The sequence below is a fragment of the Lepidochelys kempii genome, chromosome 7 (genome assembly GCF_965140265.1).
Source record: "Lepidochelys kempii isolate rLepKem1 chromosome 7, rLepKem1.hap2, whole genome shotgun sequence".
Lineage (NCBI taxonomy): Eukaryota > Metazoa > Chordata > Testudines > Cheloniidae > Lepidochelys > Lepidochelys kempii.
Genome location: NC_133262.1, coordinates 83,730,226 through 83,757,670, shown reverse-complemented (window position 1 = coordinate 83,757,670; position 27,445 = coordinate 83,730,226). Strand labels below are relative to the sequence as shown.

At 43.9% G+C, this 27,445-nt stretch overlaps 1 protein-coding gene across 15 annotated transcripts in view; it reads left to right on the top strand.

Moving 5' to 3' along the window:
• The window catches only part of CDH23 (cadherin related 23), a 521,149-nt gene that overhangs the window by 263,902 nt on the left and 229,802 nt on the right, over positions 1 to 27,445 (top strand). For 14 of the 15 annotated variants that reach the window (XM_073353546.1, XM_073353545.1, XM_073353548.1 and 11 more), the window contains 2 exons: positions 17,993 to 18,142; positions 20,412 to 20,570. In XM_073353546.1, the coding sequence (XP_073209647.1) occupies positions 17,993 to 18,142; positions 20,412 to 20,570 (309 nt within the window). Of the gene's footprint in view, positions 1 to 17,992; positions 18,166 to 20,411; positions 20,571 to 27,445 lie in introns of those variants that run through there. The other variant, XM_073353560.1, reaches the window with a different exon arrangement.

The window sequence follows — 27,445 nt, the reverse complement described above, 5'->3', positions numbered from 1 at the left end:
ATGATATGTCTCTGCACTCATCACGTTTTCCAAAAGTAGTCACTCACATGCTTACCTGCACATATGCAGCAACTAGATAGATTAACCAGGAAGTTGGTGCTCTAAAAATCTATTGGGGCAACAGTCTGGGAAGTGAGCTGGCTTTAAACGGTGTGGAGACTGTGTGGAACACTCAGGTCAGGTCATGCTTTCTAACATAGCCGCAAATAGGTGCTTGAACTGGGTGAGCATGTGACCAACCTGCGCAAGATGGGGGCACCCAAATATGGGATGGCAGAATACCTATTTGACAAGCACACCCTGGGGGACAGTGACAGTGAGACCTAAAGCCTCAGCACAGGCCACCCATGGGTTTCAGTAGGTCTCCTCGCTTGCTGCCCAGCAGTGCATGCATCTACTGTTGGATAATGTCATTCTGTACCAAAAAATCACACCTTTGTTTCTTTGTGTTTATAACACCTTACATCCAATAAAGTGACCTGCAGTACTGCAGTGTTGTAAAGGGTAAATTACACAGGCTTTCATCTATGATTCTATGCTTCTATGATGGGCATGCATTTGAAATGGCAAGATTACTCATCTGAACAGCCTTCTTGGGGAATGAGACTCATTTTAGACTCTTTCATGAACAGTTTGTTTACTCTGCTAAAAAGCCCCCAAACCCCCAAACCTTTTTTTTGCATTAAAAGTAGAATATTTAAAGTTTTGATTTATATGAACACAGTAGTCTTGCCAGCAGGTTAAAGAAGTATGGGCTGGATGAATGGATTATAAAATGGATAGAAAGCTGGCTAGATCGTCGGGCTCAACGGGTAGTGATCAATGGCTCCATGTCTAGTTGGCAGCCGGTATCAAGCGGAGTGCCCCAAGGGTCGGTCCTGGGGCCGGTTTTATTCAATATCTTCATTAATTATCTGGAGGATGGTGTGGATTGCACCCTCAGTAAGTTTGCAGATGACACTAAACTGGGAGGAATGGTAGATACTTGGAGGGTAGGGATAGGATACAGAGGGACCTAGACAAATTAGAGGATTGAGCCAAAAGAAATCTGATGAGGTTCAACAAGGACAAGTGCAGAGTCCTGCACTTAGGATGGAAGAGTCCCATGCACTGCACAGACTAGGGACTGAATGGCTAGGCAGCAGTTCTGCAGAAAAGGACCTAGGGGTTACAGTGGACGAGAAGCTGGATATGAGTCAACAGTGTGCCCTTGTTGCCAAGAAGGCTAACGGCATTTTGGGATGTATAAGTAGGAGCATTGCCAGCAGATCGAGGAACATGATCATTCCCTTCTATTCAACATTGGTGAGGCCTCATCTGGAGTACTGTGTCCAGTTTTGGGCCCCACACTACAAGAAGGATGTGGACAAATTGGAAAGCATCCAGCGGAGGGCAACAAAAATGATTAGGGGCCTGGAACACATGACTTATGAGGAGAGGCTGAGGGAACTGGGATTGTTTAGTCTGCAGAGGAGAAGAATGAGAGGGTATTTGATAGCTGCTTTCAACTACCTGCAAGGGGGTTCCAAAGAGGATGGATCTATACTGTTGTCAGTGGTAGCTGATGACAGAACAAGGAGTAATGGTCTCAAGTTGCAGTGGGGGAGGTTTAGGTTGGATCTTAGGAAAAACTTTTTCACTAGGAGGGTGGTGAAACACTGGAATGTGTTACCTGAGTGGTGTGGGGGGTGGAATCTCCTTCCTTAGAGGTTTTTAAGGTCAGGCTTGACAAAGCCCTGGCTGGGATGATTTAGTTAGGGATTGATCCTGCTTTGAGCATGGGATTGGACTAGATGGCCACCTGAAATCCCTTCCAACCCTGACATTCTATGAGTATTTTCAAGGTACTGTACCAATAAACCTGCTGACTTTGAGTATTTTCCCCCCACATAAGTCTGTGAGTTCAGAGCCTTAGCTTTGTCTTACAGAGTGAAATTCTGGCCCTGTTGAAGTCAACGGAAAATTTCCCATTGCTTTCAAGGGTCAGGATTTTACCCCCAGTCTCTTGGCCTGTGACAATTCTGTCACAGCTATAACGATAGCTAAACGTAATTGGTTGCAAAATATTAAGGTCCAAATCATGACTTTCTCCTGTCTCTTCTTTCTTTCTTTCTTTCTTTCTTTCTTTCTTTCTTTCTTTCTTTCTTTCTTTCTTTCTTTCTTTCTTTCTTTCTTTCTTTCCATTTCCCTTTTTTCTTCTCCTGTATTTGCCTCCTTACTGCCTGAATATGTCCACATGTGTTCTCTTTGGGAGCGTCTGATGGAGAAATGGAGTACCCTTCTTTTAGCTGGTCAGATGGCTCCTAGACATGACTGAACTACATGCCCCATAACCAAGGGTAGGGACAGTAGTTTCCACTCAGGGCTTGTCAACACAAACGTTTACTTCATAGCAAGCAGGGCCATGAATCTACTCCACACTAGCATGCTGCGCACTAACTGTCCAGATGGACCCTGCTGATGTGCATTAACAGTTTGTTAATGTGCTTTCATCCAGAGCCATTTCAAGGAGGACTAGATCAAAGCATAGTAACAAACTGTTAATATAAAGAAAAGGAGTACTTGTGGCACCTTAGAGACTAACCAATTTATTTGAGCATGAGCTTTCGTGAGCTACAGCTCACTTCATCAGATGTTTACCGTGGAAACTGCAGCAGACTTTATATACACACAGAAATCATGAAACAATACCTCCTCCCACCCCACTGTCCTGCTGGTAATAGCTTATCTAAAGTGATCAACAGGTGGGCCATTTCCAGCACAAACCTGGATTTGTGCTGGAAATGGCCCACCTGTTGATCACTTTAGATAAGCTATTACCAGCAGGACAGTGGGGTGGGAGGAGGTATTGTTTCATGATTTCTGTGTGTATATAAAGTCTGCTGCAGTTTCCACGGTAAACATCTGATGAAGTGAGCTGTAGCTCACGAAAGCTCATGCTCAAATAAATTGGTTAGTCTCTAAGGTGCCACAAGTACTCCTTTTCTTTTTGCGAATACAGACTAACACGGCTGTTCCTCTGAAACTGTTAATATGTGTCAGCAGGGTCCACACAGACAATTAGTGCTAAGCGATTTAATGTGGGGTAGATTCACACCCCAGCTTGCCAGCAACTCATTGTGTCAACAAGCCCTAAGAGAGCCCCACTGTCCCTTGTCTCCGATGTTATCATTAGCAATGGGGATTTCAAATGGGAATGGGGGGAGCAGGAGGGGAAGAGATCTTTAGGCACAGAGGTGAATGAGTTCATCTGACAGAAGCTATTGTAGCATCGTGACCTTCATGCAGGAGATGACACGCTTCATTTGTATGAGAAGCAAAGGAAATGAAAAGAGAATTCTTCAACTCACTGGGGAAAGTGTCTAAATAAGTATAGACAGAGACAGACAAAATCAAGGCAAGATTTTTTTAACAGATTTAGAAAGACCAATTCTACCCCTTATTTTATGCCCCATCACCCACCCCACGTTATAATTCCAGTCCCTTAATTGTTGTTTAAATAAACTATAGATAGGTGGATTTTTTCATTCTTTTCTCACATCTCCAGCCCCTTTGTGATTTTTGTTCCGGGTCTTGGAATTCCCTGCAGTTTGTTGGCATCTTTCTGTCACTGAGGTGCCCAGAGATGTGTCATCAAGTTGCAGTCTCACTAGAGTATGTAGAGGGGAAGGAGAATTACCCTCTGATCTGTGACGTGGCCGTGTATGCAGCTCTAAATCACATTGGCTCATTTTTATTTTTTTTTGGTGCCACGCTGGTACTTACTCTGAGCAAGGCTAGGCAGAATCATAATAAAAACTCCAGGAATCCATCCCACCATTGCTAATGTCAGTGCAACTATACTAATATTGGACCAGTGGTGAGAGAATTGTCTATTATTCTACATCTCTCTTCCCCTATCCTACAGAAAGACAGGGACAACCAGTGCTATTTCTCCCCCTACATGGAAGTAAGGATATAAAGGACTGATGAAAGAAAGAGCTCCCTATCTCCTAGTCAGCCCCTTCCTTCTTCCATTTTAAAAACAAACCCCAACCCTGTCACTGAAACGAAATTGGGTCATTGCTGTCTGCAAACACAATTAGCCCTTGATTCAAATCACAGTCCCACACTCCCGCTTGTAGGCTCCCTCGCTTTGTGTGCGGCCTTTGAGCACTTGTAGAAGGGGCGGTTATGGGTAGGGGTTGCCCCTTTTAAAATGTTTTAGGTGCTATTATAAGTAAGAAAGATTTTAATATGTTGTCGTGTTTCATAACTAGAACTGTGTGACATTTTAAAAAAATTGATGGAATTTTGCTTGTTCCACTCCTTCCATCTGATTTTGCACACATAATGTTGATAAAATGATTATGATCCTAATTCAACAAAACACGTGTGTGCCTAAGTTCTGCTGAAGTTAGGGACTTAAGCATGTGCATAAAAGTTAAGCACGTGCTTAAGTGCTTTGCTGAATTGGGGTTTCCATTAGCACCAAAAACACAAACAAAGAGAAAATCTGGATGTTTTGAATCCAAAACCACCTCCATTAAAACATCAGCACCTTGCCATATTGAAAATCCATCTACTATCACTCAAAAAAATGGGCACAGTTTAGCTTGAAAAAAGCTTGTTCCTTAGCAAAATTTTCACAAGTGGCCTCTTTGCATGTGCACAACTCCACATGGAGGATAGGATTAAAATGATCTGGATAAACTGGAAAAATGGTCTGAAGTAATAGGATGAAACTCAAGAAGGACTAATGCAAAGTATTCTGTTTAGGAAGGAACAATCAGTTGCACACATACAAAATGGGAAATGACTGCCTATGAAACAGTACTGAAGAAAGAGATCTGGGGGTCATAGTGACTAAAACCTCTCCAATGCATCATCTAGTTGGAGGCTGAAGGTGATGGCTAGTGGCGTTCTGTTATTTTCTTTGTTGGGCCTGTCCTGTAGTAGGTAACTTCAGGGTACTCTTCTGGCTCTGTCAATCTGTCTCTACGTAAAAGAATAAATGAACACAAATCAGACGTCAAGAATTATAACATTCAAAAACCAGTCAGAGAATACTTCAATCTCTTTGGTCACTCGATTACAGACCTAAAAGTGGCAATTCTTCAACAAAAAATACTTCAAAAACAGACTCCAATGAAAGACTGCTGAATTGGAATTAATTTGCAAAGTGGATACAATTAACTTAGGCTTGAATAAAGACTGGATGTGTCATTACACAAAGTAAAACTATTTCCCCATGTTTATTATCCCCCTCCCCCACTGTTCCTCACACGTTCTGTTCAACTGCTGGAAGTGGCCCACCTTGATTATCACTACAAAAAGTTCCCCGCTCTCCTGCTGGTAATAGCTCACCTTACCTGATCATTCTTGTTACAGTGTGTATGGTAACACCCATTGTTTCATGTTCTCTGTGTATATAAAATCTCCCCACTGTATTTTCCACTGCATGCAACCGATGAAGTGAGCTGTAGCTCACAAAAGATTATGCTCAAATAAATTTGTTAGTCTCTAAGGTGCCACAAGTACTCCTTTTCCTTTTGCAGATACAGACTAACACGGCTGCTACTCTGAAACCTGTCGGAGAGGAAAATCTGTTAGAGAATTGAGAATGACCTCAGACATGGATTCCGGGTACAGCCATGTGGTGTTAATTGAGTTGGCCTGTTTTCACTGCACAAAGCAAAGGCGGGAAGGAGATTGGCATCTGATGAGATTCCTGTAGGAGCATGGCTCAACCTCTGCCCATACGATTGCTTGTTCTTCTGGAGGAGTAATTAGCTAGGGGTTTCCATGTGTGTTAACACTCCTCTGTGCTATCTTAATTCAATTGGCCCTTTTTGCTTTTCCACTGATAGTGCAAGTTCAGCCATCAAATCATTTATGCAGCCTCCAGTGTGGTCTAGCAGTTAGAATAGAGGCCTAAGCATCAGGAGACCTGTATTTTGTTCTTGACTTTGCCACTTGCTCACTAAGGGCCAGATCCAAAGCACATTAAATTTAATTGCAGTCTTTTCACTGACTTCAGTTTTCTTTGGGTCAAGCCTATGTGAACTTGGGAAAATGTGTTAACCTGTCTGTGACTCAGTTTCTCCATCTGCAAAATGGGGAATGATCTATTTGAATATGTTTTCTAAAGCTGATTGAGAGCCTCTTCTGAAGGACAATGGAAGTCATTCCCACCAGCACTGTACTATGCACTTTACAGAAGAGTAATCATATATACATCAAATATACGCCTTCGGCTGGCTTCTCCTGTCACATACTGCTGTAGATCAGGATTGATTCACCGAAAGAGTAAAACCTGTATGAATGAGAGGGGATTCAGGCCTAATATTATTTATTATTACAGAAAGGTTTGTTTCAGTTCTGAGTCCAGGAATCATTCTGGGTGGATCAGATTCCAGTTAGTTTATAAAGTCATTCAGCCAGCCACTAGTCCCTGGTGAAGATGAGAAGGAAGAAGGCACCTTTTTAATACTGTATCGTTAGTATTAAAGAGTATCATTTTGTGTGACACTTTACAGAGATTAAAAAGGTAAAATCACTGCCTCAAAGAACTTTGTCTAAACTAGGCAAACCTAAAATGTGACAATAACAGAAAAAAGAGGGGGTTAGGGAGAGAGAGATGAGGGTTACAATACATGGAATAAAGAGAGGCTTGTAGCATGTAAAGTTCTGATATTTTAAAACTGAGGTAAGACAGAAGGGGGATGAGTACAGAGCAAAGGGGTGGGAGTCAATTTTGGAAAGAAAGATGAAGTTGGTTTTGAGGAAGGTGCCCCCAGGAATTCTCATTGTTTTTGCTGATACAGATGAACACGGCTACCCCTCTGAAAGAAGAAGAGTGAGGATGTTTGGCACATTGGAAGAGGGATGATGTTCCAGGTGTAGGGAGCAGTGTGAAAGAGTGGGCAGAGGAAACAGTAGGGCAGAGGGTGAGCAAAGAGATTGGCAGGGCTGAGCTGTGAGACAGTGTGGACAAAGGGCTCAAACTTTTATGTGGGGAGAAAGAGGGAGGCAAGTAAAAATGCTTGAGATGGGGAAGGGACCCAGGCAGACCAAGGGGGCAAAGGGGATTATTTTAGCTGCTGAATGCTGGCTAGGTTGAAGAAAGGAGTATGCACAATTAGGGAAGCTAGAGATGAGGGAGTCTCAGTGGTCTGGATGAGAGGAACTGAACTATGGCTTTGGCAGTGAGGATGTAAACAAGATTTGGCCAGAACCCAGTGTGAGGAGAGAAGGGAAAGAAGGAGAAAGGCATGTAATCTTTGAGGGTATAATAATTGTCAGGTATAACCCAATCTTTATATCTAGCCATTTCCCCCATGTATTTTGTACAACATTTATTTGAACTACACATTTTTCTTATTGTTTTTCTTATGAAGTGGTAACTCAGGGGACTTCTGAGGAGATTTTGCTGACTGAAGTAACTGAAATTCTTATTAAACAGATAGGGTGGGATTTTCAAAAATTGGCTTAACTTTGCTCCATCAAAGTGTTCCAGTTGCATTACCAACTCCCGTAATAATCTGTTTGACACTTGCAGCATCCCTCATGTAGCTGTAAACCCTTCTTCCCAGCAAATTTTCTGTCCAGATTCTTAAACTGCCTTCATCACCCTTGTATCTGCAGAAGTACATTAAGTAAAACAGAGGATGTCCTAAACAGAAGGTGGAATCAGATATGAAGAGAAACAAACTTTTCTATTCTGGCTTTGATTTTATTTACTGATCATGGTTGACTGCAGAGAGAGGGGGAGAGAGAGAATGTATCTAGCACATGAACCACTGCAAGTATGTTGATTTGATATGTTTAAATATTCCTTATTAAAAAGATTGAAAAAAACCTATCGGAATCTAAAAATATACAATGCATAAAGTAGCCTCAGACACTGTTGTGTTATGTGTATGTGGATATGAATATATGCATGTAATGTATGAATCTTATATATACTATATGTATGCATATAGCCAGACACACACTATAAATATGATATACATAGTGCATAATTATAAAGGAAAATTGACAGCTCTCCAGTATTCCTTCCCAAAAGTGCCAGCTGCCAATTGGATTGAATTAGATTTCATAGGGTTTTTTGCAATACATGGAATTCACCAGCAAATTACCCTTAAAGAGGGAGAATCAATCATTTGGAGCAGAGATAAACTGAAGGCGAGTCAGTCTCAGATTGATCCCGTCTGTGCAAGCGTGTGTGGAATTCAGCAGATAACTGGGGGAAAGCAGGAAAGGAGGGAGGGAAGAAAGGCAAAGTGTGTGGAAAGAGGCACTTGAAGCAGGCAAAAGGCTACAGAAAAAGGTGTGTGGGAGTGTTGAGCAGCTGGAAGGATTAACAGGGACTCAGAGTGAGGGGAGCGGAAGTGAAAGGCTGAGTGAAGCCCAATGCACGCCGGATGTGGAGAATGTTCCCTTTTGGGAACTTTGGGCTCTGGGAATAAATGCAGATTCTTTTGGTCTCTGACAACAGCCAGATGACTACAGGCACCAGCCAGTGCAGACTGTTTTTCTTCCAAACCTCAGGCTGACCAGCCTTTGGAGAGAGAGTCTCCATTCCCTTCTCATTGGCCTCTGTGGTCAGGACAGTGACTGGGAGGGAGAAATGTGAAAATGCCTTTCTGGTGCTGAGGGGAAAGCAATGAACTTCATTTGTAATGTTTGTTGGAAAACTGGAAGAGAAGACGAGGGCAGTGGAGGGGAGGAGCTCTAAATAGGAGAGCGAGGGTGAGGAGAAATGAAGGAGAGTGTGGAAATACTTGATTGAATAGGATATGGTGGTAGAAGAACGGAGTGGGGGAGAGTGGAGGGAAAGTGGGAGACTACAGTATGACAGGGAATTGAAAAGGCACCAAAATGTGCTTTGGCAACCCACTCTGGCACTGTGATACAATGCTGGGTGCCACAGGAATGCCTATGGAAACTAAAAAAGCAAACCGTGAAGTGCTACGCTGGAGGATGGGCATCTTCTGTGAGGGAAGAGGGAATGTCCTGTCCTGTCAAAGGAAAGGGTTGTGATGATATTCCAGAGCCCCTTCTCTGCCTCCTGTGATGCTGACTGAGAAGGGGTTTTGCAAAGACACACATGCAGGGCAAAAAGAGATGAAGGCAGCAGAGCAAGAGAAATGTAGGTGTATGCAAAAAGCCACATAAGCACAAGAGAGTGGTAGTGATGGCAAGAAGAGAGGAACCTAAATGATACAGTCCCCTGAAAAATTCACCACCTCTGGAACTGCATCACCACCAACCCTACCCTTTACCCCCCATCCTACCAAGTCAGAGACATTAGACAAATAGATTAACAGCTTTTCCCAGCTTGTGCCCCTCTCTCTCTCTGGCACACAGCTATACAGAGGTTAATAGACCATCTCCCTTCCTCATCGCCATCTCTCCCTCTCAATCCTGACTCTTAGTGCCTTCACCTATGCCCTGTCTGTAGTTCAGTGCGGATGCACTACCATCGTTGGTTGGGAAGGCTAGTTCAAGAAGACACTCAGGTCGGGTGTAGCTGTACTGCCATCTGCTACTGGATGAACACTGAGTGAATAGGCCAAATTGTTGCCAGCAGCCCTTCCTGTAAGCTATTCAGTCACATTTCCGGTGTTAACCCTTTGTGGTCTAAATATACCTTGAAGGAGTGCCAAAGGATTTGAATATTAGGAGGGGGAGGGATATTCTCACGCAGAGGGGCAGCTGTTTTCTTAAACATTTTGTTCAGAGGTCTAATCCTCTTTCTCCCTTACCAAAATATCCTTAGCAAACTCGTAAAGACAGCTAGACAATTTGTTTGCGAGCCTTGGCATCTCCTCTGCCTCTTGCTGGAGACTGCCCTCCTTGCAATTTTCTTGTGCCTATGATATGCACATCACCATCATAAGGCTGTGATAGGATGAGGAGTATGAACTGACCTTGGGCTCCGAAGACTTGGGGCTCCGACCCTGTGAGCTGAAGTGACAGCTTAGTTAGTGTAGAAAGAACTTGAGTTACACTGAATCAGTATGTGTGTGTACGTCTTTTGAAGGAAATGTAAACCTGAGTCCTGATTATGGTAATTAAAGATCCCATGCTGTTTTCCCCAAGAGCGGGGTGCTGCTCCTGTGTCCTGGCCATATTTTGGTGTGGTTGATTAGTCTGCCTCCCTAAATTTCCCAGTAATTTCAGTTGGATACAGGGTGGTTGTATTATTTTTTTTATTTACATTAAATTCTTGTGTAGCAATTGCTATGTGCTGTTAGTCTGCTGCATTTTACCCAGAAGTGGCTGCATTTTGCTAGCAAATAATCAGTTTGTAAATCATTTCCCAATCCTTTGGAGAAGTATAAGATATCATATAGGCTTTGTTCAACATGCACTGGGATACTGAAGCAGGGTATGGGTAACAATTGGAGCGCAAGGGTTATCTCCTACTCATGCTTTAAAGACCGAATTAAGTTAGCAAGCAAATTTTGAACACATTCAGTGTTCAAGGGCAATCTGTACAAAAACGGTCAGAGCAATATTCCCTTCTCAGATCAAAATGGAATGGTGGAACACGAGTGACTTTCTGTGCTGCCTTCTTGAGCACAGGCCCTGTTGTCAGGGGAAGTTCCATGCACTGAGAGAGTGGAATACTAGAGCCAGGATCTGTCTAGAGCAGAAATTTGTCCATGACTCATAGTTGTAACAGTTATATTAACTAGTCCCTTATTCTGCTACAGAGCACTTGTGTACACTTGTATACACACATGCACATGTCAATGTGTCACAGCCGGAGTGCCTGATCTGAATCCCTTCCTCTCTTTTTCTTAGGAACAACAGGGACTTTCTATCAGCTAATCACCTCTGCTTTGTTATTGAACAAAAGGAAAAAATAGCTAGTCAGTAGTTTTTGGAGAATAAAATGCTGCTTATGCAATGAAGTGCTCTAAAATGGTCATCTAATCCATTCTTTCTTTGCCTAAGATCCCTCTCACCTCCTCTTCCAAGGCAAGATGGCTTCTTATTTTTCAACTCTGTGTGTGGTCACTCTGGGTGTTTGATTGGGCTTTAATTAAATGAAGCAGAGAATGGAGTGATGAAGAGCAGAAATACTGTATAGTTTGATTTTTCTGTCACTCTGCACCATAGATTTGGAAGGTAGAAAGTTGTTAAGCAAGTAATGAGCACCATACAGATACATAAAAAGAAAAGGAGTACTTGTGGCACCTTAGAGACTAACAAATTTATTTGAGCATAAACTTTCGTGAGCTACAGCTCACTTCATCAGATACATGTAGACACCCTCACTCCCCCCCAGCACATTCACATTTTAGACACTCAGGGCTTGTCTACACTGGCACTTTATAGTGCTGCAACTTTCTCATTCAGGGGTGTGAAAAACCACACCCCTGAGTGCTGCAAGTTTCAGTGCTGTAAAACACCTGTATAGACAGTGCACTAGTGCTGGGAGCCATTCTGGTAGCTACGGCCCTCATGGAGGTGGATTTTTAGAGCACTGGGAGAGCTCTCTCCCCTCGCTGTGCCACAAGCCATGTTAAAGTGCTGCCATGGCAGTGTAGACAAGCCCTTAGAGGTGGCCACTGCATTCCTGGTCATTTGTGATCTAGGCCCAGAATTTTGAACCCAAGGCTCACGTTCAGAGACAGCATGTAGCTTAGACCTCCTTGTGTTCAATTAGACTTCTAGATTTACTTGTGCCCACGCTATACATGTCTAAGGGAGGCTGTGTTGGCATAATGTACACACTGAGGGGAGCACAAGAAAGAGTAAGCCCCCGGTATGCCAGCTAGACTCACCTCTGGATTTAGTGCAAGGCCTCCAGAGTGACAAGGCCCATTCATTGTTCCCTGGCCTAGTGGAGCCCTAAGTGGTTTGAGTTGTCTCCCTTCATGCCATACTGCAAGAGAGGCGGTCAAGTTGGATGCTCTTGCTGTAAGAGGGAGGGGGCTGCTGGTGGATGTTCTCTATGAAGGTGTATCTGACGCTGGAACTCATTTGCCCCACTGGTCCACCAGAGTCTTGTTCTTTTACTGTCTGCCTACATGGCAAAACTCATCTTCTCCCTCCCCCCCCCCGCCAGGAATTTGAGGAGCGGACTTTCTGAGGGGTATTTTTCATTGGTTATTGGCATAGGATAGCTAGTTCACTCTTTTGATGGAATGAGTGGTTTATTATTGGATACAGATACGAGACTGATAACTGTAACTATTGCAAAGGTCCCTAGAGTACAAGGTGGCTACAATATAATGCTCAGATGAATCCTCACCAAAAGAATGAACTAATGCAGGATCCCCAACCTGTAGTTCTTAAGCTTGACAATCTTCCATTCCCTTCACAACAATTTTGAAGAGGGTGGTATGTGAATCAAGAAAGTTTGGTAGCCACTGTACTAATAAATATGCACCACTAAAGCTATGTACGTTTTACTTAAATAAATAGGAAGATCTTACTACAGCTGGATTTATGTAAAGGGGATGCTAATTGCTGCAACAGCTGCTGCAGCCCTTGGATGCCCATTGTGCTCCTTGACCCCAATGAATTTCAATCGGAGGTGGCGAGTTCAGGTACCAGGTTGTGACAGAAAAAGTCTATGCAAGAGGAAAGTCTATGAGGCAGTTGTTTGTAGCTGCTTCCCTGGCTTGTACCTATCCTATTGCCTTTTTTAATTTTTAACATTCTTTAGTGGGGGGAAGGGAGTACCGAGAATGACCTCTGTCTTCTATGAATGGTTGGTATCTTGAATTAGGTGGTCCAGGGACAGATGCCCTGCCTCCTTGTTTGTTCAGGGCATGTGAAAGTCATGGTCTTCCTAGAGCAGGACAAGAAAGCCCAAGAACCCTGTGCTCTGTATAGTGAGTGGAGTGCTTCACAGTTTAAACTAATTGTAATTCTTAATTTTGCATTAGAACCTACCACAGATACTAAAGTGGTTGAGTGCATTATTAAAATAAAAACTAATTGCATTTTCTAGATTTTTATTGTTAATAATAAGCTCATTTCTGAGCTCTGTTTCTTTCTGGAATTATTTGTTTCCTCCATAGAATGTACACAGGCTGGTTTATTATTATAGGGTTACACACAAGTGCTGGGCTATGCAAGCTGGTTCATTATTTTACAGTCGTTTATGAGCTGACCTCGACTTCTTTTTTTCTTTAAGCATTTACTTTGCAGGAGTGAAAAAAAAAATCTAAAGCATTGGTCTTTGAAAACAGATCAAGTACAAAGAAGGGAAAATGGCAGAAAGAGGTTGGGCCTCCAATGTAAACAGCATTCCTTTACAGCCAGAGGCATGGGCTAAACCCAAGTGTACGCAGGTCACAAGCAATTGATGCTTCTAATACCCATGTATCCTTTACTGATCTTATCAAGCATAAGTAAGTTTGTCTGCCAGAGCTGATTCATTTGTGAACCTGCCTTTATGAGAGAGAATCTTTACACAGTCCAAAGAGACCGTGTTTATTTCTGCTCGTCTCCCCACGTTTCGCAGGTCCTTTCTTTGCTTCATATGTAGGATGGGGTAGGGAAGGAGGAAGAGGTCTTTTTTTAAAAAAACAGAGAAAAATCTTTCTCCCAAATCTCCCTCTTTTCCTGTAGGGTAATGTGTATACTGGGAGGAGACAGCTGTGTGCCAGTCTAAGCCCTCCCCTTCTGGTGGGCAGCTGATAACAATTTGAATATTTTGGATTTACTATCAGCCATCTGCAGGGGGTTCAAAGGCTCCAGTAACTAGGAGCAAGGAAAGCAGCATGGGGGCAGAAACAAAAAATAAATAACAAAATAAATAAATAAATTGAAAATTATAGCAACTTTCCCAAAAGGCAAATGAATTCCAGTCCTCAAGACTTCATGTGGGGAGGCTCAGGCATTGGAGTGGTTGGTAATTAGGGATGGCAAATATCAACAGACTGATCTGCTTTCCCAGCTGGAGGGGAACTAATCCACCCAGCTCCTTTTCACACATGCTGGGATTCCTTTTGATGTTCAACTTTATCTCGCATCCCAACAAAATCACTCTTCTTCAGTTCCAAGAAAATCCACAGCATTTTACAGTGATGAAAGGCATCTTGGCACACAAGGATGCTGGTACAAGATACCAGAGAGAGGCTCCAGCTAGGTGTGGGGAGAGGGCTTTCTTTGACACTGTCCTGGCTGCCATGGCCTCCACATTAGAGGAAAAATTGGAGGATGCAGATCTGGATCCTCTTGATTTCTCCAAGTCTCCAGCTTGGGACACTGCAGACTCGGGTATGGCTTGTTTGTAGGTACTCAGTTGCTATGCTGCTAAGCACTATAGAATTGCCAATAAATAAATAAACTCTTTATGTAAGTGCTCAGGGCAAATGAGGAGTTACTGCGAAAACCATCTGAGAGCCCGATTCGGATACCCTAGCCCGTGCTGGATGGTACATATCTCCACATGCAGCTCTACTGAAGGTAAGGGAAGCACTTGTGGAATAAGGTGCCACTAAGTGTAAGACAGGATATCAAAATCTAGCTCTCTGCGTCATGCTGGGGTAGGCAAATCATGGCTGTTGCTCTGGGTTAGTAATCCCTTTCTGACCTGAAAAAAGGACCTTGGCTCAAATGTGTTAAGACTGAATGTGCTCTAATGCAGAGAATATAAACTGACATAACATATATATATCTTCTTAAATAGGTGCCCACTTTTACTGCTTCGTTACTAACCTTCCACCTGTCTCGACCACCTCCTCTAAAAAGCTGTCCTGAAAGGCAGGGTTCAGAACCAGTGTGTCTAGAATGTCCTAGCTGTGTTGGTCGGTGTGTATACTCAGCGTTCACTATGTGGGGATGAGTGTCTGCAGGAGCACCTCCAGACATTCACTTACCTACACTGGCACAATTTAGAAGTTGGTGGTGGTTGTTAATGTGTTTGTTTCACAGTAAGTATGGAAATTAATCCCTTGTCTGCCCCTGGCAGGCTGCACAGTCTATTCGTTGAGATGCTAGAATGTGACACATGGTATGCAAGGAGGCATATGTGATGTATGAGTTTGCTGGGCATGTGCCCTCTGTGCCAGGGATGCTGAAGAGGTTAAAGGCAAACAAGCAAAGGGTATTAAGCACTAAATTCCTATATTAAGATAGGATTGAAAATTGCATGGAGGGGCAGAAAAAAAGCCCCTTGGCATTTGTCAGGAAGCTATAGAAATAGGAAAAGTACTCTTATTTAAATGTAACCTGCAAAGGAATTGTTTGGTTTTTTTCAGTTTGTGCCATTTTTGCTGCTTTATGATGTATCTAGAAGGCTGAAAGAAAGGTATCAACATACCCATACATTCTTTGTAAGCTGCCTGCGCAAAGGTAACCGCAGAAGCCAAGCAAATCTTGTTTTACACTAGTCACTCTTGCTGCAAGAGTTAGTGTCTGCTTTGGTCTCCCTTCCTTGTCTTCATCTCCCTTCCTGCCTCCCCCTCAACTCTCCAGAGTAGGAAATATATAGCTCATCATATGGAGGCACATTGCAGATTCCTCCTTAGGACTCAATAGAATCAATAAGCCCATCGAATGAGACTAGTGATGCTTGTGTTTTACTGAGAACTGACAGCAGACACCATACATACCATAGCTGCCACACAAGTGGGCAGCTCCCGACGATCCAACTCCATGTGCTTTCAAAACATTTTCAAATTCCTAGGCCAACAGAAAAGGAGGGGTCGGTCACCCGTTGGGTTACACTGCAGCCTTTCTCATTCTGAAGTATCCGTTCCCCTCCAACGTAATTGCACAGTTGTCTTCACCTTATGTAGGGGCAGAGATGCTGAGTAGCTGCATTAGTAGAATTGACTCTGATACGAGGTCTGCAAGTCATCATTAAACCCTTTTATCTCTTTTCTGGATGCAGCTTCCAACTCAAGTGAGAAGACCTCGGAGCAAGGAATCTGTTAATAACTTTTCTTTGTTCTTGCTAAAAGCCTGGCCTCCATTTGGGTTATACATGAACTTTCCTACTTCTCCCCACTTCCTCCATATAATCCAGTTCTGCCAAACCCAGTTTTGGGGGCCTTTACCTCGTCGTCCTCATTCTAAGGAAGTCCAGTGGCATTCAGTTGTTCCAGCCAGTGAAAAAGGCTCTCTCATCCTCACATCTTCCAGCTTACCATCCTTCACTAATCTGTACTCCAGCACAATCACATCTCCTCTCCCTGAGAATGTATTCTAAAAAAATTCCAATGGGGCATCTCTAGTGTACGTGAAAGTAGGAGCACTCGAAAGTGCAGTACTACAATCTCTAACCAGAGCTTTGCTAAGAGCAGACTGCCTCATGTTTTCTTTATTGTTGTGTATATTCCCCATCAACTGTCATAGTTTTTGGTCTCATTTAGCTTGTTGGCTCCTTGGGGCAGAGAGCTTGTCTTCTTAATTTGTCCATGAAGCGCCATGCGTGGCATGCATACCTCTGGTACAATAGAAGTATTAGGAATACTCAGCTCTCTCCCCCCTTCTTCATGGGAATATCTTTTATTTTTTTGGTAGGGGGAGGGGAAAATAGAGTGGGGACTTTCTGGCATGTCACCTGCTTTCAGCAGTCACGCTCAGCCAGCTTTTGCTATTAGTGCCCCTTCGTGCATTTAATTGGTCCCTCCTTCTAACATCCCGAAGACCATTCGGGGGAAAATTGGAAATTCGGCTCTGGCAGTTTCTGAACTTTATTGTAATGTGCTCTGCTGGGTTGCACCGAGGGAAGGAGCTTGTTGCTTGGTTGGAAGGTCCTGAAGTGTCACTATCAGTATTTGGGAAAAGGCTCCTGCTTGCCTCCCAAGAAGGCTTGGGGAGAGGGGAGCCCTTGAGTCCCCAGTTTCAGCTGTGCCTGAGGAAAGTGAAGCTTTGTCTATAGAAATAACTGTTTAGAATCAATATTTGCGTTTCTGGAGGTTAAAGGATCCCCTCAGTGATGTAGCTGGTGGTGTTTTGAGGTGCAGCATGCAGGCTCTGCACTGGATATGTGTAGGCAGCAGTCTGGACATGTGACATCTATGATCTCTGCATGCGTGTAGTATGTTGGACATGCGGTGTCTGTGGGCCTGGCACACGAGTGGTATTCTAGATGTGTGCCATCTATGGGTTTATCCTGAGCACGGCATACTGTACATGCACTGTCTGTGGCTCGGCATACGTGTGGCACACTTTGTGTGCTGTCTATTTGCCATCAGGCTTGTATTTTCCCTGGCATCCTGCCACCATGGCAGTAAAGGGTAGGACTGGTAATGCAGATCCAGGCTGAAATGATGAAGGCTGGTCGGGTCATGCAGAGGCTGAGTCGTGGAGAACAGTAGTGTTCCTTGGAAGGGAGCACAAGTCTCCAACTACAGATAAAACATGTGGAGAAGCACATCTGCTATACTTACCATAACATGGTGTATGTAGGCAAAATATGTGTGGTGTGTACAGAATCATCCTGTATCTTTAAATATGGCAAGTTTCATTTCTTACATGTGTATATACTGTGCAATAAGGTCAGGATTATACCAACCACATACATTTTGCATCCTGCATATGTACAATGGGACTGATGAAATATTAATTATTATTATTATTTATTATTTTAATGTGTATTACCAAAGGGGCTAGTCATGGATCAGGACCCCATTGTGCTAATTGCTGTACAAATGCAAAACAAAAATACACAGGACAATAGAGAGGAAATGGTATGTTTCTTCCAGGTAGACATACCTGTCTCTGGCTGTGTGACTTCTTCCCATTAACTATGTGCCTGTCTTTCCATTCTCCTCTCTTGTGTCTGGCAGGCTCCTCCATGCCACTCTTCCTATTTGTCTGTCTGTCTCTTCTCTCTACCTGTCTCTTGATTTCATTTCCCTTCATCTTTTATTCATATGTGTTTAATCCATGCCAACACTGGATTATTTTTCAGCCTATCATGCATTTAGCCTGGGCTGTTTATCCCTGCATTGAATTGGTGACCTAGGTACATTTTGCATTTATCATTGTTAATGTTTCTCTCTTTGTTATTTTGAAATGTTGTTCTTAGGGACTCAACAGTGTTTTTGAGGTCTACCTGGTGGGAAACAACTCCAGTCACTTCATCATCTCTCCAACCTCGATCCAGGGAAAGGCAGACATCCGCATTCGAGTTGCAGTGCCGCTGGACTTTGAGACAATTCCTCGCTATGAATTTTCTGTAAGAACTCTCCCAAATATGAGGTGAATGGGCAGTGGGAAGAGAGGCTGGAGATGGGAGGACCCCAGGGCTACATTATGCAGTAAGATGATGCATTAGCCCAAAAATGGCATACTCACTCAGTGAGAAACCATCAGCCTAGAGTACAAAGCTCACTGGCAAGAGTGTAATTTGCAGTTGTGTCCAATTGCAGAATAGGCTTCTTCATCCAGCAAAGTTAAATACTGCATTTAAAGACCATTTAAGACATCTTATTTCTCCCTCTGAGCATCCTCCCATGACCAGTCACACACCCCATCACTCTTTTGTGTGTCTGTCACCCGCTCACACACACACTCTCTCTCTCTCTCTCTCACACACATACACACACTTGGACCTTTACCCCTTTTCATTGCATCCCTCCCTTTGGATAGCCCCTTCCTCTCACTTCTCCTACTGCCCCCCACTTTGGGGAATTCTCTCCCCTTGGGGACTGTCCATGCTCTCCTTTTTTTCTCTTCCACCCTTTGAGAGCTATCCCTTTTCCCTTCTCTTTTTCTTCCCCCATCTCTGTTTTCTCTTCCCCCTTGGCGATTCCCACCCTCCATTGTGGGGATTCTTTCTACGGGTCTTGTTCTCTGGAAGAGGAGGGGAAGTGGAGAAGGAGCTGCTTCCCTGAACCTGGTCCTGTGAGGTTAACAGCAGAGTGGGGAAGGGAGCTCTTCTGAGCACAGGGCATGGATCACTGGGGGCTCTACAAAGGGCTGCTGTGGGGTGAGGAGGAGGAAGGGGGGGATGAGGGCCTCCATTGCGTGTCCCCAAGCAAGCATTTCCCACCTCTCACTCTGTCTCCAGGGCCTTCCTGCCTTCTTTGAGCAGCATTATCCAGCGGCTGCCAACTCTGTATCTTGTAGAGGAATCTGTGGGCCAGACAAACAGGTCCTGAGAATGAGATCCTGCCTACAGGCTGTATATTTGACATCCCTGCCTTGCCTGTCACCTCTGGCGAGCCAAGTCTGACACCTGACTTAAGTGATATGATTTTGATTGTGTCAGTCTTTCTGGCTGGTAGTGGACATTGGTTGATCTCACAAACCTACCATACTGTTTGGCAGCATAGAGATGGAGTGGCCGGGCTGTGGAGGCAGCCCAGGATTAGACCGTCAGACCTGCCAAAACTCAGGGATGGAGTGCCCTAGTAGAGTTGCGTATGCAAGCTTTTATAATACCTGCCCAATCTGCTCCTGCCTCTAGTCAGAGTTGTCGGATTCAAAAGCATTAAAATTTACCCGGCCACCCCCCAAAAAGGGAAGAAGAAAAATATATTTGCTCTGAGTCTTCCCTCTCTTTTCAAAATTTAGAGCCTTAGCTACTAGAGCTTAAACAAAACATGTGTTTCCCCCCACCACCACCACCACCCTCGCACTGTGGGACCATAAAAGCTTTATAGAGCATAAAACTTTGTTTTAAATGCACCTATCAGCCAGCAAAACTCTTTCCAGCAGCCTGCTTGAGCTGCGTCCCACTGTCTGGTTCAGTTATAAATTCTGGCAGGAAAAGCAGCTTCCTGATCATGTCAGCAGCTCCTGTTGCTATTAGTCCTAGCAGAGGGGCTTTTATACACCAGTAAAGAAGCATAAATAAAAACCTGCCTTCACTGAGCAGTGCAAAGTGTAAACCAGAAACTCCAATGCTCCAATCCCATTCAGCTCACTGGTTAGATGGTGAAATAGTGGCAGCTCCTAATGCCATGACCCTGGGGCTTGAAGCTTAGATATATCACGCTCAGGGTGTCTTTAAAGGGAGAGGATGAGGAGGAGACAGTAGCGGTGCTATCATGCTCATAGAACAGATGTTTGCCACAACTTGTGTGCATACCACTACTGTATTCTGTGGTACATGACTGGTTATTCTAAACTCCTTACCATTGGTCTCACCTGCAGTGGAGCTTGGTGTATTCTCAGGATTGCAAGACTGAGGGTTGGGTTGTGCACTCTAATTGTTAGTTAAAGTGCACAAAAGAACGTGGGGAGCGTATTTGACTGACTAGTATAACAAAGATCTTCCAGTCTGGTAAACGGGCATGGTTGCCTGGAATGGTTGGGAGCAATTTGCCTTGAACCCCCTCCAGCATCATGTTCAGCATTGAGTTAGCTGCGTGGCCTACCACCAGAGACATGCTGCTGTAGTAACAGAGCATCAGAGGAGATCACTGATGCTTTTTTTGCTTTTAAAAAAAAGACACAAATGAAGCCGCCGACTGTGTTGCTTGCCTCCTGTCTCTGCTCAGCTGTTCGCAAACGAGAGCGTGCCAGACCACGTTGGCTTTGCTCGTGTGAAGATTAACCTCATCAATGAGAATGACAACCGCCCCATTTTCAGCCAAGTCCTGTACAACGTCAGCCTGTTTGAGAACGTCACAGTGGGAACCACAGTCTTGAGGGTCCATGTAAGTAGAAACAACCTTGAATTTTCTGAATTTACAATATGCATTTTATTACACCTTGGCCTCAAAGCTGTGATACGTTGACCCCACCGAATGCATCGCCAATGAAAATGAAAGCTCTGTGCATTGTACCATCAGAACAAATGGGTCATGGACTAGTCACATCCTGGGTGCAGGATGCTTTTTATCTAACTATTCCTGAGGATTGATTATCCCCATGTGGGTGCCACATTCACAACAAGGCAGTTTAGGCCTGGCTGTCACAAAGGAGCCACAGGGCAGGCACAAGGGCCCCTAGGGAACAGCCCTGTCAGCTCTGCGGAAGCCCCAGGCACAAGAGTTGTTTGGGGGCATGCTATTGGTAGAGCAAGGGTGGGGATAGGTGGGCTAGATGAGGGGTGGGCATATCAAAGCCTGGAGGGGGAGCAGGGAGGGCTGAGATAGACCTGAAATTATATGGCCCTACAAAGCCCTGTAGGGGCCTTTGTGGCAGAACCAGCTATTCTAGCCTGTGCTAAATCAGGAGAGGTGCAAGATGCCTTCCGTCATCCCTACCCGGACACCTGCGTCGTTGTAGAGATGAGTCTGGCTCCTGCTCCCCAGTGTGTGGTGCGATACCTAGACAAAACAGGTGGAGCTAGAGACTGAGAGAAAAGGTATGTGTATGCCCCTCCTGTTGGGTTTCAGAATTAGCTAACAAATATCATTGCCAGAGCAAGGCATGTTCCGAATGACCTCTTGGCTGGTGCACAAAGGATATGTCTACGTTTTGAGCCAGGGGTGAGATTCCCAGCTTGAGGAGACTTTTTGGGCTAGCTCCCACCAATGTAGTGTGCTAAACAAGAGTGTAGCCACAGCAGTGTGGGGAGTGGGTGGGGCTAGCCAACCCACATATATGCCTAGGATGTGCGGTGGGCACGTCCTTGGGCTGGCTAGCCCTTCCCACTCCTTGCACTGTCGCAGCTCCCTTCTATTTTTAGGGCACTAGATTGATGTGAGCTAGTGCGAGTAGGTCTCCTCAAGCTGGAAATCAGACTCCCAGCCAAAAGGACAGATGTACCCAAGCAGAAAAGTAACTGAAAGACAGGAAACTGGGTTCTATGCTTCATTTCACCAAATGGGCAATGAGAAAATTAGAAAAGCAAGAAAATGCATTTTCTAGCTTCTAAGAAGGAATTATTGATGGCACAGAGTAAATCGGCAAACCAGAAACCAAACCCCATCTTAAAAATTATTTGAAACAGATGTTAATTGCCATTTAGGAAGAATAACTTCACTGGAAACTCAAAGTATTTCTGGTTGGTGAGTGCTCCTGTGCTGCTTTAGTTAAATATATGTGAATTCATTCTCTCACATGTGTTGAGTTCTCCCTCATTCCACAATACATGTTCTCTCCCATCAGCCCCTGAACAGATATACTCCCCCAACACACACACGCACAGAGATAGGAGAATGAAAGCTTCAACAAAATGATTTGGGGTGTGTAAGTGTGTTTACTCTACAAACAGATGGTGTGAAACTGTACAGAGCCCCTGAGCAGTTCCCATCTGACAGTTATTAATATTTCAAACAGATGTTTAGCTAGTCAGGCCATCAGACACTAAACAATGAGATTGTTACAGCATCTTTTTTCCAACTTCCAGCTATGCCAGCATTTTGGAGCAAACACAAAATGCCAGGAGTTGAATCTTCTATGATAAATCATAGAATGTATGCAATTAACGTTGAAATCCAGATTGTCCTCCCAGCTGATCCCCAAACTTCTAACAACCCTCATAAAATACTACTACTTCTTGTATATGAGATGCAGCGCTCTGTATGTGTCAGAAATACTGTTCGCCTAACATGATTGTTCCACCAACTGTCCCACGCTCCACAAACAAAATGAAACACGCAAGGAGGGCTGCCTTTGGTAATGATAAACTAAGTTTTTTCAAAGAGTTTCCTGGGTACCTGAAGTGGGTGATTATTAAGGACAAATTTTTAAAACTAGCCATCTAAATTTAGTGCACATTCTTTACACCTCCCCCAAAAGTGCAGAAAGTGGATTAAATGTGCAAAAGGCCACTTATGTCTATTATTCCCCATTCTGTGTGGAAAAATGCTCTTTTGCATAAATGAGACACTATTCTATGCGGTAAAATACCTTGTTCACCTCAGCAGGCTCAGTCCTTTTTAGCCCTGGAGACTCAGATTTGGGGCAAGGCAAATCCTTATAGGTGGCTCAGGGTCCTGCTACTCCTCTCCTCAGTCAGTCCCTTGTGCTTGTTTGCCTTCCCTTATGGTGAGGGAGTGCAGCCTCCCTACTGGGAAGGTTTGGTGTCTTGCTGCAAACAGCCTACTGGCAGCTTCCCTGCCCCCCCCCCACATCCTTCCAGGCCGGGGTGAGGGGAGGGGGGGGTGTTAAAAAGGTCTCAAGTAGTTGGAGTCAGCTGAACCTAATTGGTTCTCTAGCAACCCCTTTTCCAGCTGAACCTTATTGCCCTGTGGTTATCTCTCCTCAGTGGATAGGGAGGGGCCTTTTAACCTTGGAACTAATTACTAACCCCACCTTTGTAGCTGTTTGTCCTGGGTTTACCACATCTGTATTTGCAGTGGATGTGTGCACAGATTTTGTGGGTGCATTTTAGACAGCTACTTTGAAGATGTAATTTCTCTAAACTTAAACTCCCCTGTACTTGGAAAGCTAGAGGGAAAACTCTTATAAAAATGTTCTGGAGAGTAGAAAAAACTGGTCTCCAGGGGATTAGCCCTATAGCAGAGATAGTCAGATGCTGGGACTGAGTTTCCAAAGGGATTACCTTCCATCCCAGATACAGCAGCACTGAGCAGTGGTTTCTGGAGGATTAATCTTCAATCATAGATGGTCTTGCACAGAGGGTAATAGTCCCATTGGCATTATCCCACTGTCACAGACAGTCCAGCACCAGGACAGTGGTTTCAGAGGGCTTGGCCGTTTGTCACAGAGGCCTTGACTACACTAGCATTTTCCCCTCACGTTCTCCACCTTTGCACTACCACTACTGCAGCTGGTAGCAAGAGCGGGAACACTAGTGTAGATCAGCCACCGGAATTTAAACCACCGAGCCATCTAACCCTGCTCAGTGGAGATTTGGTTCAGGGTGTCGAGGGAGCAGAAAGGGATGATTTCAAAATTAGCCTTCATCCCATCAGAGAGCAGAACATTCATACATTTCAGAGGAATAACAGACGTCTAGACGGATACAAACCTAATACAGAACGCAAGCCACATGTTAAAGAATCAATGTGAACAAGAATTCTTTGTCTCTCCTCCTATCCTCCCAAATTCTGAGGTGATCACCTGATTCAAATAGCTCTGTGTGTCCTCTATGTATGGGCTTCTAAGAGTGAACATAGTAACAGTTCCTCTGTTCACTGCGGCATCCATTGTGTTTGGTGAGTGCATATTCCCTGCCTTGAATAATGGAGGGCAGTCTCCAGGACCCCAGCGTACGTGTGTCAGCCTTTTTCTGGAGACGGCAGAATGGCAGCTGGCACTGCAGTGCCTAAAGCTTGTTCCAGGCAGAGACATGGATGGCTCAAAAATAGGGGAGGTCTGGGGAACAGGAAATCTCTGATCTTCTGCATGATATAATAGTGATTAAAAGCCACTTTTCTCTACTTCCTGAGGAGGGGAAGTGTTTACTCCCAACTGCCCTGAAATTCTGGGCTTTCAGCCCACTTTCCCAAGTCCCCAGCCTGACACACCTCCCATCACTGTTATTTAGCTGTTTGGGAGTAGGGGAGGGAAAAGAGGAGTCCCTAGTGAGCCAGTAAGAAAATTGAGCCTTCCAATCAAAATGTGCACATGCACAAGTTCCCTACCGCAATTCCCCCTTTCCCTGTAACTCCTCCCTAGGCTTGAACATCTGAAAATAGAAAAGAAAGAGACTTCACTTGTGATGACAGATGGCCATTTGGTGCTGCAGCGTTTGACCTCTTACTGTCCCTGACAGCGGGGTAACACTGTCTGTTACCCTTATAAATCACCAGTAGGTGCAAGCAGCAGAGTCAGAGCCTCCTTTTATTCCCGCTCCCTGCTTTCCTCCATCCCTTCCCTGCACAGAGTATGTGCAGGTTCAAATACACGTCTCCACATAAGGCTCTTGGTGAAAGTCTAGCTGCTTCTGCAGAGCCCCCAATCACCTCCCCAGTCACCATGTAATGTTGTGCGGTCTTCTAATATTTTGTTCACGTGTGCTGCACTCTTTCTATTTCACGTTCTCAGACTTCCCTTCCTTCTCCCGTCCATCTGTTTAATTCTGTCCATATGATACACGTAGCATATAAATTCAGGGAATGATTTGCCTGCATGTGAACAGCTGGAAAATACAGGCTTCCTGGAAGCACAGTGTGCACACGAACCTGAAACATGCTGGAAGGCATGTCCCTCGGGGCATGAAAAAGATTTCCTTTCAAGAGACCCATTCATTTATGGAGCTATATTTAAGCATGGAGAGAGATTGGGCCAAATTCAGCCCTGATGGAGCATGTTGCAACCCACTTAAGTCAAGGGAGTTGTTTCCTCTTACAGTAGAGCTGAATTCAGCCCATCTTATGAATAGTGCCTGGCTTGAAGGGCAATAATAATAATTATATATAGTGATTTTCATCCAAAGGTTTAAAAGTGCTTTTAAAAAGTTGGAGAAGAAGTATGGTCCAAGGAGAAGGCACTGGACTGGGAACCAGGGATTCTATTCCACACTCTGCCACTGGCTTGCTGTGCAACCTTGGCCAAGCCATTCCATCTCTGTGCCAGTTTCCCCTGTTGCCCTTTGTCTTGTCTGTTTAGACTGTAAACCTATTGGGTGAGGGATTATCTTTCACTATGTATTTGTACAGTTCCCACTATGAAGGGCCCTGATTTTAGTTGAGGGTTTAGATGCTATTTTAATAGAACACCAAAGTATTGTTTATATTTGTAACTGTGCTTCAGTGGGGATCACAACTGAGAATGCCAAATTCAGGATAAACTGCTGAGAAAGAGGGCAGATACATCCCAAGACTGGTGGCTAATCCCCTCTGGGGTATACCAAACCAGCAACAAAAGTAAACTTCTGTTTCACCACACTGGCTAACAAGAAGACATAAAGGCAGTTTTCTCAGGCATTGCAGTTCTTATATCACCACCACCAAAAACACTGATGAGTGGTTCTTTACAACCACTCTCATGAAATAATATGTTCTTCTGATACCAAAGGGCCAGCCACACACCCAGGTCAATATATAACTTAGATCTTACCCAAAAATCTCACTGATGCTAATCCTTTAGTATCTAAAAGTTTATTCATAAAAAGAAAGGAAGGTGAGAGTTAAAATTGGTTAAAGGAATTAATTACACACAGTAATGGCAAAGTTCTTGGTTCAGGCTTGTAGCAGTGATGGAATAAACTGCTGGCTTAAGTAAAGTCTCTGGAGTACATCCACAGCTTGGATGGGTCCTTCAGTCCTTTGTTCAGAGCTTCAGTTTGTAGCAAAGTTCCTCCAGAGGTAAGAAGCAGGATTGAATACCAAATGGAGGCGTTTCCAGGGCCTTTTATAGCATTTGCCATGTGGAGAGCATCCCCTTGTTCTTACTATGGAAAATTACAGCAAGAAGATGGAGTTTGGCATCACATGGGAAGTCACATGTTCATGCCCAATTTCGCTCAGTCATTGCAGGAAGCCATTACTTATATTCCAGACAGCACAGGACAGCCCACTCAGTGTAGATGGGCATCTCCCATCGTCCATTATGAGTTGTGCCCTTTTGATGGGCCACTCAATTTGAATAGTTCCTCCAAGATGTGCTGGCTTAACTACCTCATGGATGTTACCCCAGGAGCAAACATTTGAAATCCAGGTATGGAGCCAATATTCATAACTTCAAATACAAAAATGTTACGTGCATATACATAGCATAATCGTAACCAGCAAATCATAATCTTTTCATAGACACCTCACTTGACAACCTTTGTACAAGATTTGTTGCAAATATATAACAGTGGTTGCAACAAAGATCAACATGGTTATATTTTAATCAGATAACGTCACAATATTCATTATACAAATGGGGAAACTGAGGCACAAAAAAGTGAAGTGTGTTGGCTAAGGCTACAAAGTGGCAGAGCGAGGAAGAGAGCCCAGTGAATTATCAGGGAATTATCCCCTGGACCATGCTGCCTCTTACAAACTTGGGAGACTGAGCCTCAGCCATTTACAATAATAATGTATTTTTGAACTAGACCTACTTTGAGCATGTAATTTTTCATCTGCACATTTGTTCTTGCATCTTCTTGGCCATTCAATACATGTGTAAATTTATTGCAAGTAACAGATTGCACTTGCAAAAATGGAGGCTTTGCTTGAAAGAGAAACTCAAAATCTCCTTAGCCCTTTTGCATTAAAATATTTAACAAGGGGCACAATTTGCTGTGATGAGCTATGTTGTAAAAGATGAGATTGGAAGCCAAAGTGTTCTGCTCTCCCCACTGAGGGCTGCAATTATTCCTGTCCATCCTTCTCACTAACTTAAAAGTTTGGAAACCAGTTTTCTTCAGAGGTTCTGAGCACCCAGAGCTCTTATTGACTTCAACTAAACTGCTCAGCCCTTCTGAAAATAAGACTCTCAGGGTTTCAGAGGTTAGTGTGACAACAGAGACTGCCCTGGCATGGTTACTCAGGATACCTGCATGATGAATGTGTTCATGTGTATGAGAGAGAGAAAGCAAAATCCATTTCCCACTCCATCGTTTTTCCATTTTAAACTCTATATATTCTTTTTAAAAATCTATTTTAAAGGTCTCCATGCTTGAAAAGAAAATTAATTTCCTTTGTTACAGTAAATTTAGCTTTTTTGTTTGTTTGTTTTGGTAACT